The sequence below is a fragment of the Megalops cyprinoides genome, chromosome 10, assembly GCF_013368585.1.
Source record: "Megalops cyprinoides isolate fMegCyp1 chromosome 10, fMegCyp1.pri, whole genome shotgun sequence".
Taxonomy (NCBI): Eukaryota; Metazoa; Chordata; class Actinopteri; order Elopiformes; family Megalopidae; genus Megalops; species Megalops cyprinoides.
This window is the reverse complement of record NC_050592.1, coordinates 9969044-9984891: the sequence shown is the minus strand read 5'-3', so window position 1 is coordinate 9984891 and position 15848 is coordinate 9969044. Positions and strand designations below refer to the sequence as shown.

At 43.9% G+C, this 15848-nt stretch overlaps 1 protein-coding gene across 1 annotated transcript; it reads left to right on the top strand.

Moving 5' to 3' along the window:
* Positions 1-4883: 4883 nt before the first annotated feature.
* Positions 4884-11686, top strand: sphk2 (sphingosine kinase 2). Its single transcript, XM_036539528.1, has 6 exons — positions 4884-6002; positions 7056-7205; positions 7389-7483; positions 8142-8257; positions 8711-10535; positions 10982-11686. The coding sequence occupies exons 1-6, from the start codon at positions 5561-5563 to the stop codon at positions 11042-11044; spliced, it is 2691 nt and encodes an 896-aa protein (XP_036395421.1). The 5' UTR covers positions 4884-5560; the 3' UTR covers positions 11045-11686.
* The last annotated feature ends 4162 nt before the right edge of the window (positions 11687-15848 follow it).

The window sequence follows — 15848 nt, the reverse complement described above, 5'->3', positions numbered from 1 at the left end:
CTCCCCAGTCCTCATGATCTATGTGTCTGACCCAGATTGTATCAGTACCAAGCTTGTGCCAACAGTTAAATGGGTCACACAACTGCTTAGTTACATAGTACTGTTTGAGATATTAAATCATTGAATGATCAAGGTCAGATCTCTGGACAAAGGAATATTAATTAAATCCTTGGGTGGGGTGTGTTGTGGCATTAGTCCTCGATGTTGTACTTGAGTTGCCTCAGTAAAAAAAAAAAAAAAAAGTGTATTGTGTTGGGTAGGAACCAACCAGCTAGAAGACAGATTATGTAATTTGCTGAACTGGGAATTAACTGCCATGTTAACGATCATGACCAAAATATTGTTCGTAGTACAACGGATGTTAAGTAACGTGTCCTTGGCGACCTGAGTTGATGTACAGTCCTACCTGGTCGTAAACATTGACAGTCGTCAATGACAGATAATGTCAAATACAATATTCTCAACTCCAATGTGTAGAGCAGTAACCACCTGGTGGGCGAAATGTCACCGCGGAGGCAGGCCTATTTCTCGCGAGAAACGGGGAACGAGGAGAATTAGAACAACGGGAAAAGTTCCTATTTTTCCTCAGCGAAAAAAAAATAGAACAAACGTCGCTCTGTGGGCGGAAGAAATTGCGGATAGTTCAGTGTTGAGCCTTACCCGGTTTCCTCAACACTGGCCAATCAAAATCTTTACACCCGCCGGTAATGGTTGGAGCGTGGCTAGGGGCGGGCCAAAAGGTCTTCTTTCCTTAATATCATTGGTTCTCACTCTTGTCTTTCAAACAATGCGGCTCCCCCTACTTTGCGCACACTTCCTGGATAAGCAAAGATCTCTAGCGAAGCGACTTTACGGCGTCGCTGGGAGCTAAAATGAGGTAATGTGATTGAGTTTCCTCATCGCTTATGAATTTCTTATAGTAAACCTCGATATGACCGATAAAGAATTGTAACACTAAAATTATCAAAAATATGTTAGCAGCGGTGAAACCATAGGCAGCCAACGTACTCTAAGGCTAGCTAACGTTAGTCGTTTTGATAACCACCGTTAGCTAGCCAGCTAAGGTTACAGTAGGTGCATTGAGTTTTCACATTAACCAGCTAGCTAGCCATTGTTTGAATGCAAAATGTTTGTGGGTATTATAGTATATATGTTTAGCAACACATAATATGAATAAACATCACGCCTTTTACGCTAGTTGTAGCTAACTTAGATTGGGTATCTACAGCACAGCGCGTTATAGCTAGAAGAGCAGTGCTGAGCTAGCTAGCTTTTAGCCTCCTCTTCCTGACTGGAAAAGAAATACGAGGTCTTACTCCGAAGGAAAACTTGTGGATCAGGTAGAGTACCTCTTGAAACAATTAGTTAACGAAAAATGGGAGAAACTGTGGACGAGCTATTCTGCTGTTTGTATTCATAGTCTATCTGAAATTTTGGTAAACTTAACGTTTACCAAAATGCACCGTCCCACAAGTATTATTATAGTCTAGCCAGATAGACAAGTTAGGTGAACGTTAAGACCGAGCTAGAAGAAAGAAATAAAATTAATTTTTAAAAATGATGTATGTAGCTTAACTTGTTCCCTTGCCTATTTAAATGGAATGTCGTTAGGATGTTTCGGGGCGTTTTTTCCAAATCTTAATGAATACGTTGCCAACTACCTAACGAGCTATACCCGTCTGTCGTGCTGTCTTAAAAGGTGTTTAGCTAACTTCGAGTAGTGGCTTTGTAGTGGATAACCATTGGAGTATTATGTGTGCTGTTGGTAGTTACCTTTTAATTGCTAACTAACTGGTTTTTATGTTTGGTCTAAGCGAATAGTTGGATTCTGAAAATGAAATCTCAGTGTACGGTTCCTTTGTAGCTGGCTAACTACAAAGTAAATTTCACAGTGGAAAAATAGTACCCAGCGTTTTGGCTAGCCAACAACTTATATGCACCTTTTTGAAAGAGGGTCAAAGTTTAAGACAAGACGATGAGGGACAGATACTAGAAATTCAAGGGGGTCCTCTCGGTACAGTTAGCTAGGAAGTGGCGTTTGGATCTTGCTGCAGTCTTACCTGAATTTTACCATCGTAATGCTTTGCAGTGTACAGGTGGTGTCGATCGTGACATACTAGTTTTGAAGAACATGAGCGCCAGTGTCATTGTACTCTTAGTTTTCCGTGTGTCATCTCAGGATCGCTGTACTGCAGATATTACTTATTTACGGCTCTTTTCTGGCTGGATCATTTACACACCACCACGACAAAGTATTTTTTACATGTACACTTTGTGGCTGCTGTTCCCTTTCTCTCTCAGTCCCTCTATGCCCACACAATACTTCCATATGTGTCCGATGTGTATTTTTTTCTTCAGCCGGACTATTTTTAGTAATTTGCTGTTTTTTTCCACTCGCCAGCCACAAAGGATCAAATAAATGCATTACTTTTTTCCGGAAAAATATCAGATATATTCATAAATCAATCATTATGTTTTTTTTTTCTTCTTCTTTTTTTTCTGTGTGACAGAACAAGCGGCGCTAAACAGTGCCCCCGCCCAGTATTACAAGGACACAAAGTGCAACAATGGGCTCAGCAGCCTGGCACATTTAATGTTCAGAGGCTGGCGGTTTGTCAAACAGTGAGCTGAATTTCGCAGTAACTATAAATTCGAAGTAAATTTCGACAAGGCTATTTATCAATGAGAGAGAGATTTTTTTAATTAAGCCGTTCTGTGGCGGTTCTCCTAGCCGTGCAAGCCTGACTGTAGGATTCCCATGTCTGTTATGCTTAGTCACAGGTTTGTCATTGAAAAGACGGTGGGAACTTATTTTATCAAATTATACCTGACAGTAATTGTAGTAATAATTATACCAAACAATAACTGTAGTAATACGTAAGGGTTTTGTCAGTACTTTTGGTGGCTCTTATTCACAGTTACCTGTTAGAGCATTAGTGTTTGATGGCTTGCTAACAATTGGCTAAAATACAAGTCAACACTAATCAGTGTGCAGTACCTATATAAGTAAGCTTACAGTGCATTATTTTCATCAAAGCTGAACTTAAATGTGTTTCCTGGACGTAGTTTGATCAGTTCAAACAGATGAGTGTGTTATTATCATATATTTGTATAATAAAAATGCTGTTAATGTGCTGTGCTGATCTTCTTTATGACCTAGTTTGTCACTGGTTAATATATGATGGAAACTTCATAATTGTCATGACAACAATTATGTCTGATTGACTCCTACTGGAGAAGGTGAAGTATTTTTTTCTGAACTAGTCATTATACAAAATCTGTGATGTATGGTGTTACGTAAAGCAAAATATTAAGTGCTGGTCATCTTTTGCTTAATCTCCAAATACTCTTAACACCTTAAATATGGTGTAGGATACCCATCCTGGATTCATTTATAGGCTCATATAGTCTAAATTTTCAAAAGTGGGTTTAAAGCTGTTCTAAAAAGGATCCAATTTGGGCATGTCATGTTGAGGCTTGGCACTGTGCCATTACCAGTTGAGCCATTTTAAATCTGTTTTTAAATCTGTGTACAGCTGGTCTGAGAGAACACAGAATTCTGTGAGAGATTAGCAGACAGTCCGGATTTCACCACTCAGGCCACGTGCACCAGACTGAAATCGCCATTCTCTCTCTCTTTACTGGGCTAAACAGCACACTGTGCTGTAATGTGAAGACGTCATTGTTGTAGATTGCTCTGAGTTTGTGTGTTTCACTTCGTTTGCGGCATAGCCTTGTGACTGTGAGTGTGATTCTTGTCAGCCTGTATGAAGCAACGCAAGTGCACTCTGGTATTTGTCTCGCTGGCACTTTGGCACGCAGAGACTTACTCACCTTTGGAACAATAAAAGTGCGTGTCTGACCTTAGTTTCTGTTCACTTTTTTTCCTCTCTGAGGTATTTTTGGGTTTCTGTCTTTTTTGAATACTGCTCATTCTGACAGCTTTGCTATACAGCACTGTGGTTGTTGAGTAAGGTGTTTTTGATGTGTCTGTTTTTTTTTCCCTTTGTCTCTTTAGGGTATCTGTGGGAAGGATCCTGAAGAATGATATATTCTGACATTTAAAACGACCAGTAACCTCACTTAACACATCCTCAATGAACTGTCTCACTCAGCCTTTTGCCTGTTTTTTCCTTTATTTTTTGAAGGATTGTGCAAGGATTAAGCAAAACAGAGTGTTTTGATTGACTTTCATGGAGTTCAAATACTGGATTTTGTGGCATTTTTCAATAGGATGAAATCCTACCCACCGAAGCACCTACCGTAGCAATTACTTCTGCACGACAGTCCAAATTTTTCACTTCCTTCTGCTAATCAGTCCTAACCTCTCCTGGGAGAGATGCTGATCTATGGAGATCAGTTCTGAAAAGACCACTTCTTTTGACACTATTGACATTACATCTGATTTGAACCCCTCACAAAACTTGAATTTGCAGAAGTGCTCTTGTTTAGAGGGGACTGACATTTTCTCATCACCAGAAGCTGCATGTGTCTGTTGGCGTAAAGCATTTGTGTATTGTTTGGACAGTTTCAGACTGTTTCATCACTACTCAGTTTAACGTGCGTGACTAGTTGTAATTGAAACTGTCTCTTTAGCAACCTCAAGAAATTGATGTGTGTTTATACAACCATTTATACTGTACTGCACTATAATATTGCTTAAGTATCAACACTAAGCTAGTCTAGAGTGGAATAGTAATTTAACCTTATTTACATATTTTTTTATCTCTGAATTTTTAGTATGTACATTACATTTTTCTCAGTGTTAACTTTCAGGTTTTTATTTTTAGAGAGAGAATAATTGCTGCTTCAAATATTGTGTAAACATCATTTTCAGACAACTAGTGAATTTTCTTTTATCAGTTTTTACACTGTAACTTTTTTTGTTGATTCAGGCAATGTTTACAAAGAGTGTCATCCGTCATATACAAGACCAATCAAAATGGAAGTGATAAATACTCTAAGACGTTAGAAGCACTTTAAAACTAGTTCCTGCTGGAACTAGTTGGATTTTGGGTTTATATGAGCCACTGGATTTACACTCCATTGGCTGGTCTCTGAATCAGAGATCCCTCATGAAATGACACTCTAGTGCGAGGAATTGTTTAATTCTAAACTGGAATTTTGTGCATTACAAAAAAATAACCGGCTACTGAGTTTTGCATATTGCCTTCTAGTAGCAACTGTTTTAAATTCAGATGTTCTGAATTCAAAAGTTTGAAAAATTGAGCACTGAAGTGAAAAATTTGTGATATCAGGGACAGGAAGCACTTGCTGTTTTTCCCCAGATTTTTTGGCAAACTGACAAGCAAAGACACACAGCAAGGAAGTTTAGAGCTCAGATTTGGGATCATACAATCAGAAACACACCAACAATCAGTCAGGGAGGTTAGGTTTACTTATGTGCATTAGCAGTAACTGACAGTGGGCATACAGTATTGCACTGTAGGAGTCACCAGCTGCGTGCCACAAACTCGCCTGTCTGTTCGGAAGAATCTTGCGTATACATACAAGACAGTACTTTTCATACTGCCCGAAACACTGAATACCTTCACTAAGGATGCGTTCCCCGGACCCCCTGACCCCCACCCCCGCGGAAGCTCTCCTGCACGGCCAGTTCGGGGGCTGGGGCAGCGGGGGCGCCAGCAGCGGCAACAGTAACAGCTGCCCCAACAGCCCGGGCGGCCCAAACACGCCCACGGCGGCCAGCTATGCTCTCACCCTCACCCCCACCCACCTGCACGTCCAGAGGCTGGCGCCGCGGCCAGGGAAGGAGGCCAGGCTGCTGTTGCCCCTGTCGGAGCTGGCGGGCTGCAGCTGCCCCCGGGCGCCCGCGCCCCCGCTGCTGGTGCTGTACTGGTACCCCCCAGGCAAGCGGCGGAAGGGCGTGTCCAGGCGGCGGCAGGTCCGGGCCTACCTGGCGGAGAGCCGGACGGACGCGGAGAAGTGGACCGCCGCGGTGCAGTGTCTACTCAGGGGAGTGTCTGTCAGTGCCGCTACAGGTCAGTGCTCACTTGGACTGCTACAGGCCAGGACTGTGTATAGTGGGGTGGGGGGGGGGGGGGGGGGGGGGTTTAACCATAGACAGGGGCAGGTACTCTGAGTAGCTGTACACACTGTGTTTCCAAAGCACAATGATGTAAAATGGGAGTATTCCCTTATAGACTAGCCACAGTCCAGTTGCTAGCTTAATACAGTATATGAGTATAGATCAGCGCGCCTCACTTTGTAGTGATATGTAAATATGGTTACCAGGGAACGTGCCATGAACAACGGATGATTTGGCTGTTTAGCGGAGCAGCCATTGTTGTACATGTTAACTGTCGGCAGTGATCAGTGTCATAATGTTGTGTACCCCGGCTTCAGTAATGGGGTCCTGCTGATAGGTTACCATAGCGCTGTCTGTCAGTGTTCTGCGTTAACAAGTGTTGAAGGTCTGGGTGTTGTGGTCGACGTGTGTGAGCTGTATGTGCTGTCCATATATGCCCAGGGCGATGGGGGAGGGTGTGGGGCAGTTGTTTGTCTGAATGATCTGTGTATGAATATGTGTGAGTGGGGTTATCTGCCTAACACTGGCTTTCCTCTACTCTCTTTTTTCCTTATCTTCTCCCTGCACACACGGTCTGTATCATTCATTGTCAGACAGATGCAGATAGAGGGTGGGTTTAATATTTTGTAGACCACCCCACCACTGCCCTGCAAGACAGACGCTCATGATTTCCATGCTATGCAGCATTGCCCTCTCCTCTTTCTGTTAGTGCATTTCTTCTATGCTGTAGACTCCAGTTAGACTGCTCTTGAGAAATGCATATTAGCAATCTGTTAGTCTTGGCCGAATTTCCTTGTTTCGTGTTAGGCCAGTTTGTACTGCAGTGTTTTACTTTGATTCTCTCCTAGAAGTGTTGATGTAGATTGTGTGGACCCCGTTGTATTAACCCTCGCCAGCCCACAATAATAGACTTTTGGTTTGAACTGCAAACAAACTTGCTATGCTGCCTGCCAAGTGTATTTTACAATTAGACAAATCTTGACTCTCCTCCATTGCTTTGTGGCAGAATTCAGCCGGAGCCTGCTGCCCCGCCCTCGCCGCCTGCTGCTTTTGGTCAATCCTTTCAGTGGGCGGGGTCAGGCCATGCAGTGGTGTCAGACCCACATCCTGCCCATGATCAGAGAGGCCAACATTAGTTACAACCTCATTCAGACTGGTGAGCATAATATAAACCATATAATAACAGATTTCACGCTTGTGCTGCAAAGTAAAAGTCAGAAAATGGAATGAGTAAAACTCCTGTTTAGTTTGCATTCAGTTTATGTTCTGGCCATGGCCTTGAGAATTGTTGCTGTGATAGGAAAAAAAAATGTAAATTGTATTTGTAATTTCTTGTCAGAGCGGCAGAATCACGCCAGGGAGTTGATCCGAGAGATCTCTTTACCAGAATGGGATGGCATCGTCATCGTCTCTGGAGACGGGTTGCTACACGAGGTGCATGTGCATTTGGCACGTCTTGTTATGGTCGAATTACATATGTCGTCTTAACTTGCTGTTAAGGATCTTCAGCATCCAGTCTGAAGTGCCTCCTTTCAGCTGGCCACGCCTGGCCATTGCTACCTCACACGCTTGCTGAGCCAGGCTGGTGTCCTTCAGAATATCAGTCTATTTGCCCTTGTCCTTTTATATACCTGGGCAGTAGTTGACCTCAGAGACCTAGATCCCTATTGTGTTTTGCTTTGAAAGCTTGTTCTGGTACTTAAAGTACAGTGAAAATAAATAAATATACATATAATGATACGTGTATATAATCTAATGATGCGTTTTCCAGAGGCAAGTGTGTGAACTGAAACAGTTTCATGGTGGCTGTTTTTTTTTTTTTTGTTAAAAGGACAAACTTCCACCTGGTACACTTTGACACAGTCAGAGCTAGGTCAGCAGATGTGCTGAGTGTTCATTCTTTGTCACGTGTATATATATTGTCATGAACTATTTTGGTCTGATACACGTTCTTTCCCAGTTGCACCTGAGATGCAGCTGCAAGCGGATGTGCACTCTGACCTATTTAGCTGTCCAGTGGAAACACTAGCCTGATAAACTTCACCAAACTGCTGTTTTTTTTTTTTTTCCCCCTCCCATCTCCTTGCCCTAGGTCATCAATGGACTGATGGAACGTCCAGACTGGGAACAAGCAATAAAGACGCCAGTTGGCATATTGCCCTGTGGCTCTGGAAATGCTCTGGCTGGCTCAATTAACCACTACGCAGGGTAACTCGCCCCTTTTCTCAGTGTTTAACAAGTCCGCTTTTGTATCGTTTGTTGCAGTTGTGGTGACTCCTGTGTGTAGCTGTGTTTTACTCCCAGTCAGTAGATATTCTCACACCGTCACTGACCTGATATTGACACGTACAAGACAATAAAGGAGAGATTGACACATTGACAAGAATGGTTCTGTCTAATCATGCCCAACCTTTGGACTTTGACCTCTTGATTAGCATTGACAATTTCTTATCCGATACGTTTCTCTGCGTCAGCTCTTCTGTGAAGGTTGTGGCCGCGTCAGCTCGCTGTAACTAATAAAGTACAATCCCTTCCCTCCATCTTTCACTTTACTGGAAAAATATCTGGTTTGTTTCCCTAGCCTGTCTTCTCTTTTCCACTGGCAATTTTGCAGTATGTGTGACTGCTTCTCTCTCTCTCTTTCTCTCTCTGGACCGTCAGCTATGACATGTGCCTTCGTGAGCCCCTCCTGCTGAACTGTTGCTTCCTGCTCTGCCGAGGAGGGGTGAGACCCATGGACCTGGTGTCCGTGACAACCAGCCCCTCCTCCTCCCACAACGGCCGTCCAGCTCCCAGGCGCCTCTTCTCCTTCCTGTCAGTGGCCTGGGGCTTTGTGTCAGACGTGGACATCGAGAGTGAGCGCTACCGCGGCCTGGGGTCGGCCCGCTTCACCCTGGGGACGCTTGTCAGGCTGGCGTCCCTCAGGTCCTACAAGGGCCGGCTGTCCTACTTACCCCCGAATGTCGTGGCCCCCTCTCCTGACGCCACCCCTCCCCCGCAGAAACGACCCCTGTCCCGGAGCATCACAGAGGGGCTGGAGGGCTTTTGCAGGACCCCTATTCACAGGACGGTCTCTGACATGGGCCTGAGCGAGCAGCGGAGTCTTAGGAAAGGGGACGGAGAGAGGGAGCGGGAGAGGGAGAAGGAAAAGGAGAGGGAGAGGGAGAGGAGGCGTGAGAGGGCAAGGGGCGGAGGGGTGACCAGGGCAAGCAGCCTGGCTGAGGATCGAGAAAGGGAAGGGGCATTAGAGGCCGAGGAGCGGGATAAGGAAAACTCTCGAGCCAGTACAGATGGAGTAGAAAGGGAAGAAAGGAATGACGGGGTGGATGAGGGCATTTCTGGGAAGGATGAGGGGATAGGGGAAGTGGGAAGAACAGAGGCAGAGGAGGGTGAGGACGAGCACGATTCAGATCAGAGAGGAAGAGACAGAATGAGCGACAGTGGTGTTGATGATGCAGAGGCGCAGAGTGAAGGCGTTTTGGAAGCAAGGGAACTGAGTGAAGGGTATGGAGTTGACATGGGGAAAGAGGCAGATGAGTCTGAGGGATGTGACCCGTACCCAAGTGAGCAAGAGCAGGCCAGGAAGAGCCTGCGCAAAAATTCGGCTCCATCCAGCCAGATAGCCAGCGCCTTTTTTGGCCAGCCAGTAGATCAGGACTCCCCTCCCTTGGAGAGTGGTGCTTCCTACTGTGACGATGAAATGGATCTTAATGGGACATATTCCTTCCAGAGAGAGCCCTATCCCCTAGATATCGCCAGAGAGCGAGCACTAACCATTTCTTCCCCTTTTCGCCACTCCCCCTTTATGTACAAGCCCAAATCTTTGGATCAGAACCAGAATTCTACCAGACCACGACCTCTCTCTCTCCTCCACCATTCCCACTCAAACTCCCTCCCCCCAAAACTCCCCTCCCTCTCTCTGTCCCTCTCCCCAACGCCTCCCCCATCCCCCACATGCCCCTCACCCCGCACTTCCTCTTACCTGGCCCCTCGTCCCAACACGCCCAACTCTGCCTCCCCTTCACCTTCCCTTCGCTCGCCATCTCCGTCCTTCACCTTTGATATCGCTGAACCTGCTGGCCCTCTGAAAAATCGGGGGCCTGTTACTGCTGCCTTCAACCCCCCGCAAGATGACCTCCTCCCCCCCCTGGATCAGCCCCTGCCGACGCGGGACTGGGTGACGATCGAGGGGGATTTCGTCCTGGTCCTGGCCATCTACCAGTCCCACCTGGGGGCAGATCTCCTCGCCGCTCCTCAGGCCAAATTCGACGACGGCCTGATCCACCTCACCTTCGTCAGGGCAGGGATCTCCAGAGCCACCCTCCTGCGACTCTTCCTGGCCATGGAGAGAGGGGCTCACCTGTCACTCTCCTCCCCCTATGTGAGCCATGTCCCGGCCCGGGCTTTCCGGCTGCAGCCCCTCTCCCCTCGTGGGACCCTGACAGTTGATGGAGAACTGGTGCCCTATGGACCCCTGCAGGCCCAGGTGAGATTGCCCAGAATGCATGATGGCATGTATTGAGATAATGATATGAAGGTGGCAATGGGATGCAAGTTCCTCCAGTTGAATGGAGGTTGACAGTTGAGTGTTCCTTCTTAATTGTGCTCTCGGCAGCGTTTGAAACTCATTCAGGGGTGAATAGTGTTTCACCCCCACAAAAACACTCAATAGTGAGTGTTTTTGTGGGGGTGAAAGATGGAAAATGGGTAAAACTTGTAAAGTGATAAGGAGATACCAGTGGAAGAATTACAGAATGGATAGACTGTTGGAGAGGAAGGTTTGAAAGGGCAGGAGTGTTTAAGTACATCAATGTGACGGATACCTTTTGGAAGTCTGATGGTTCTGCCAAGCGTCACTTGCCCTGTATTGAAATAAGGACACTTTCCAGATGTGTTCAGTTGACTGCCATTTTTCCCCTGTGTCTCCTTCAGGTCCACCCCTCCATGGCCAGGCTCATTGTTGGTGACGCTGGAGTGACGATCACCAGATTTTGACTCAGGGGCGGGCGGTGACACTCAGTTTCTTAAACGATTCTAATTTTGCAATCTGTGAAGGAGGAAAGAGATGGGAAGTAGCCTGAATTGCAATAACTACTTTTCTTGGATTTGCTAAAGGGATCATTGCATTGTACGTGAGAGGATTAACACTGCTTTTACTGAAGGGATGGCAAAGGCTCATTGCACAGCGGGCGGATTAGTGAGTTGACCGTCACGGGAGCTGAAAGTGAAAACTAAAGACTGTAAAACAAATAAAATGTGTGAATGTGTGTTTGTATACAAGTGTATATATGGATGTGTATATACATTTTATTATATACACATACATAAGTACAACACCTGTCCCTGCCTTATAAAGTAAAGCTGCCTTCAAACAGCGAGAGGGAGCCACACCCTCATGCAAATGTGGTCCCACCCAAACCTCACATACGCCATTCCTGGAATGCCTTGTCCTGTTCTTGTCTTGTCTTTGGCCTAACCGCTTCGCCCAAAATCATTTGTGGAAGAACCCCTAACCCTTCTCAGCATTACTCCATCCACCTTGGTCAGAAGCTCCGTCCACTTTAGGGAAGCCACTTCCAAGGAGGGATCTAAATACTTCAGTGGTGTGTCATTGTCTATCAGTAAAAAAACATGACTGGTAACTGCTTTTAGAAAAAAAAAATCCAATTAAAGATAGACTGGTCTTAAATGTAGTTTTTAAAAGTACAGTCACTTATTCCCCAGAAACCAAACATTAAAATCGGACTCAGATTGGCGGTCATTGTGTATTTTCGCATTGCTCGTTTGTCTTGGCAAAAGCATGTGGAGAAGACGCAAGCCACATTATTTTGCTGCAGGGAATACAAGACCTTGGTTCACATTCAATAGGTCTCTGCCAGTAGTTGATAATCTGTGTTCTCCTTGAATTCTGGAATTCAGTTGTATCCTAAAATGTTGCTTGTTATAAGACCTTATTCCCTCCATTCCAATGAGGTAGAACTGCCCTGTTTAATGTAATGAATGACTATTCCACGTGGCTCTGTCCAAAGCTGTTGACCAATTTTGGAACCCATTTGTTTGGGTAGGTTTATGGAACAATTCTGATGTAATGCTTTTTTCAAGGATCAAAGAAAGATTGCGAATATTGGCTGCCTTCATGTGAAACACTGATATTTACCGATTGGTGTACAGTGCTTCTCCTAGCAACCACTTTATAATCTAATAGTTGCCTATGTTATGGAGTTGTTTTTTATTCCAATTAACTTGGGTATCTTCTTTTAGATGCCGTCCTTTAAACTTAAGGTTTCATCGCATTTTGCAAAAACTGCAAGATCACTGCAGCTAAATCAAGAAAGGATAGTGAACACTGACCACCGACTACAGCTCACAGTTTTGAAGTGTCACAGAATGGACTGTGAAACAAATGAATTATTTTTTACAATTGTCTGAACATGAACTGAATATCAAGAAAAAAATGCAACTTTTCCTATTACTTTAATGTATGACGGTCAGCTGTGTAGTCAAACTACTGACTAAGGATTGGTAATTGTATCGGCTCTTAGGTGGTGGTCTTGCTAGGATGAAGCAAGACCCTCCGGCATTTTGCTAGGATGGATAAATCTGTAAAAAAAAAAAAAAACATGATTTCACAGTTTGTTTGGGAGTAGGAGGAATGTTCGTGGCCCTGAGTAGATGACATTGTATCAAATGAAGGTTGCCTGGAATTGAGTGTTGTGAACATGCATCAATCAGTTAAGCACTGTGCTTGTAAATCGCTGGGTGCTGATGTTTACTCAGTCACCCTTGGTGTCTTCAGACTGACCGACTGTTGTTAGTAGTAGCACCAGGCCTGTTGCTTGTTTTGGACTGCTGATTTAGTACAATTAAAAGAGCTAATCCGTCAATCCCTGGTCGTGGTGGGTAACAATGCTGAAGTCATTTCAAGGTCTGTTCAATCAAATAAGCTAAGAACTCGGGCTCCTCAAGGCTACAGTATTGGCAGGTATCTGTAGCAAACAGTTTCAGTGGTTTCATTCAGCCAAATCTGCATGGAAAGTTTATCGTTATTTTTGCGCTCAGCCTTGAGATGGGTGGTGATGAATGACACCTGCTGGACTGTTGTCATCCTTGACCAGGGTTTGAAGGCTTTGTCTTAGAGCAGTTTAATATGATAATAAATGGAGTCTGACCCATCTCTCAATAATGCCAGTAAGATGTCTTGTCTATAGTTAATTCATTCTGCCTGTAATAAAATTTAATTGCATATATAATATAATATTCAATGTACAGTTGATAGTTATATATGGTTTAAAATGCTTTTTTCTCATAATAAATTTTAACTTCAAAAGTATGTGACTCCTATCTTTTTGGTTTTGACTTTTCTTACCTGATGCAAATAATTAACTGAAAATGCTGCATGTCACCTAAATAATTTCAATTACTGTCTGTATTGCTGTCTGCATAGAGGCAAAGGGAGACCACATGGCAGTATTTTTTTTTTTTTTGTTTTGATTCTTAGTAAGCAACTAAACTAAAACAAGGGGGAGAATTGCACTGCCAAAGCAAGGAAGTGAATGTCTGAGACATTCTTCCTCTCTGTATCTGTATTCAGCTCCTAATTTTCTCTTCCTTCCCTCACTAATCTACTTGCGCCATTCTCTTTCACCCTCGCCCCTTCTTTCCTCCCGCCTATCTGTTCCTTCACAATGGCCTATTTTCCCCCTGGTCTGACTCAGTCCTCTCCAGACCATGCTTTCCCCCCCCACTCCTCTGTCTAAACCTAGGACTTTTGTTCTTTATGCCAGTCAACTGCTATGGCTTCGAGCATTGCTGCCATTTGTCCTAGTCCTTGGGTAACTGCACCCTAGGTGTATGACAAAGTGCAATGGCAGGGAATGGTGGGGTGGGATGGGGTCTGTGCATAGTGGTAAGGTCTCTTTCCTGTGTGTTCTAAGGCTATAGTACAACTGCTTTGTGTAGTCTGAGCACCGCGATGTCTTGTTCTCTCCTTTCTTCCAACCCACTGTTAGTTTTTTTTTTTTTGTCTTTTTTTGCAGGATTTATTGCTGATTCCTAATGACCCTCTTGCATTTCTAGCTACATTCTCTGAGTGATGTTTCAGAGATACCCCTTTCTCTCATACCCTCTCCAGGGCTAAGGGCTGCATTTCAAATAAATATCTCCACTCCAGCCAACAAAACCTGAAAGAGCAATGTGCATTATAATGACTACCTGAATCATTCATAGATGCACAGAAACAAGTGGTTGTATCCATGTTGGTTGCAATGCCAATTTGGTGCCCCAACTGGAAGAGAGAAAAGCAAGAGGAGGCTACCCAACGAGTTCGGCGACTGCATAGAGATCTACGGCGCCCTAATGGTGTGATGCCCTTTGATGTATTAGCCTTAGTCATCATTGGGTAATTAATATTTTGGACTTTTCCCACAGTATTTTGTTTTCGCTAGCTCCAGAATGTTCAGCTTTGCCTTTTTGTGACATCGTAATGTCTTCTAATTAGCTGCTTCAGCTCCCACTTAATTTAGATCTTGTCACTTACAACTCTTACAGAACCACTCACAAGTAAGAAAAGGAAAAAGGCTTCCAGTAATGTTCACACAACACGAGTGCCCATCCGAACATAAGTCAATCCATCACGCACACCTGGGATGATTACTGCTATTATTAATACAAAGTGGTAGGGTAAAAAAATCTTGTGGAGCTATAGTGACACACAGCTGTAACCGCCTATCACGGTGGTCACTTGCTAGCTGGTCAGACTGCCTTCCCTCAAGCAGGTTTGCAAAAGGTCTTTTGGATTATTCTTTTGTTAAAATTCAACAAAGCACAATTTGATAGATTAGGATTGCTTAGCTTCAACTAGTGATAAAATATTGATCTAAATGTATTTAGCTATTTGTAATATCATCTCTCAATGTCCATGTTTTTCCCATTGCATTCTCTGTAGTGCAATGCCGTCTTACTCTTCCATTTTGCTCTTCTGTACACTTCAGTATACAGAATACAGTCATTGGCTGTATTGCCTGGTAAGATAAAGATATAATGTATTCATGAGGATCTATGATTGAGTTGGGGTCAGAGTTAGGAACTCTTACATAACTGTTTTCATCCAATGATGTCATTGTTTGCCTATAAGGGCATTTGACCCTAAATAACACCCTTCTAAAGCTACAGCAAGTGCATTATGACTTACTACCCATAGAGGTCGCTGGTTCAGATTTATTTATGGTTCAGATTTGTATTTGAAATGTGGTAGATTGTAATAAGGTTGATTTCTTTCCACCCTTTTTCTGCTCAGTTGCCTGTTTGGGCCAAGCTCCTGTGGATGTTTCCTTTCCAGCTTGAAAATGTCTCCACCAGTAGCATCACTGAACCTATGCAGGACAGAGTTTCTGTGTGCTTATATATTTTCATGTTTTATTACAAAATAGTGGCTAATATATGTGCAACTGATTTTTGTGGTATGCATTTAAAACAATATCGTAAACCATGTAATTTAAGGCATTTCATTTGGAAATAACATATCCATTTTTAGGTTGAACTGATAATGCTGTCATAAATGTCCATCATCCGTGTAACTCAGTCTCACACACTGTGCATGTAAATATTTTTTGGGCCAATATCTCCACTAACATTTTAGATTTGTGATGCAGTTTTGTTTCCAATTTTGGTGTGAATTTTTGCAATCTATCAACAGGGGTGACAGAAAACATGACAACGACGGTCTTCCAAGAGATTCATTCAGCAAGGTGCCCCTCTTAAGTGCAGGCTGAGCTCCATGGCCAGGGTTCAAAACCTGACC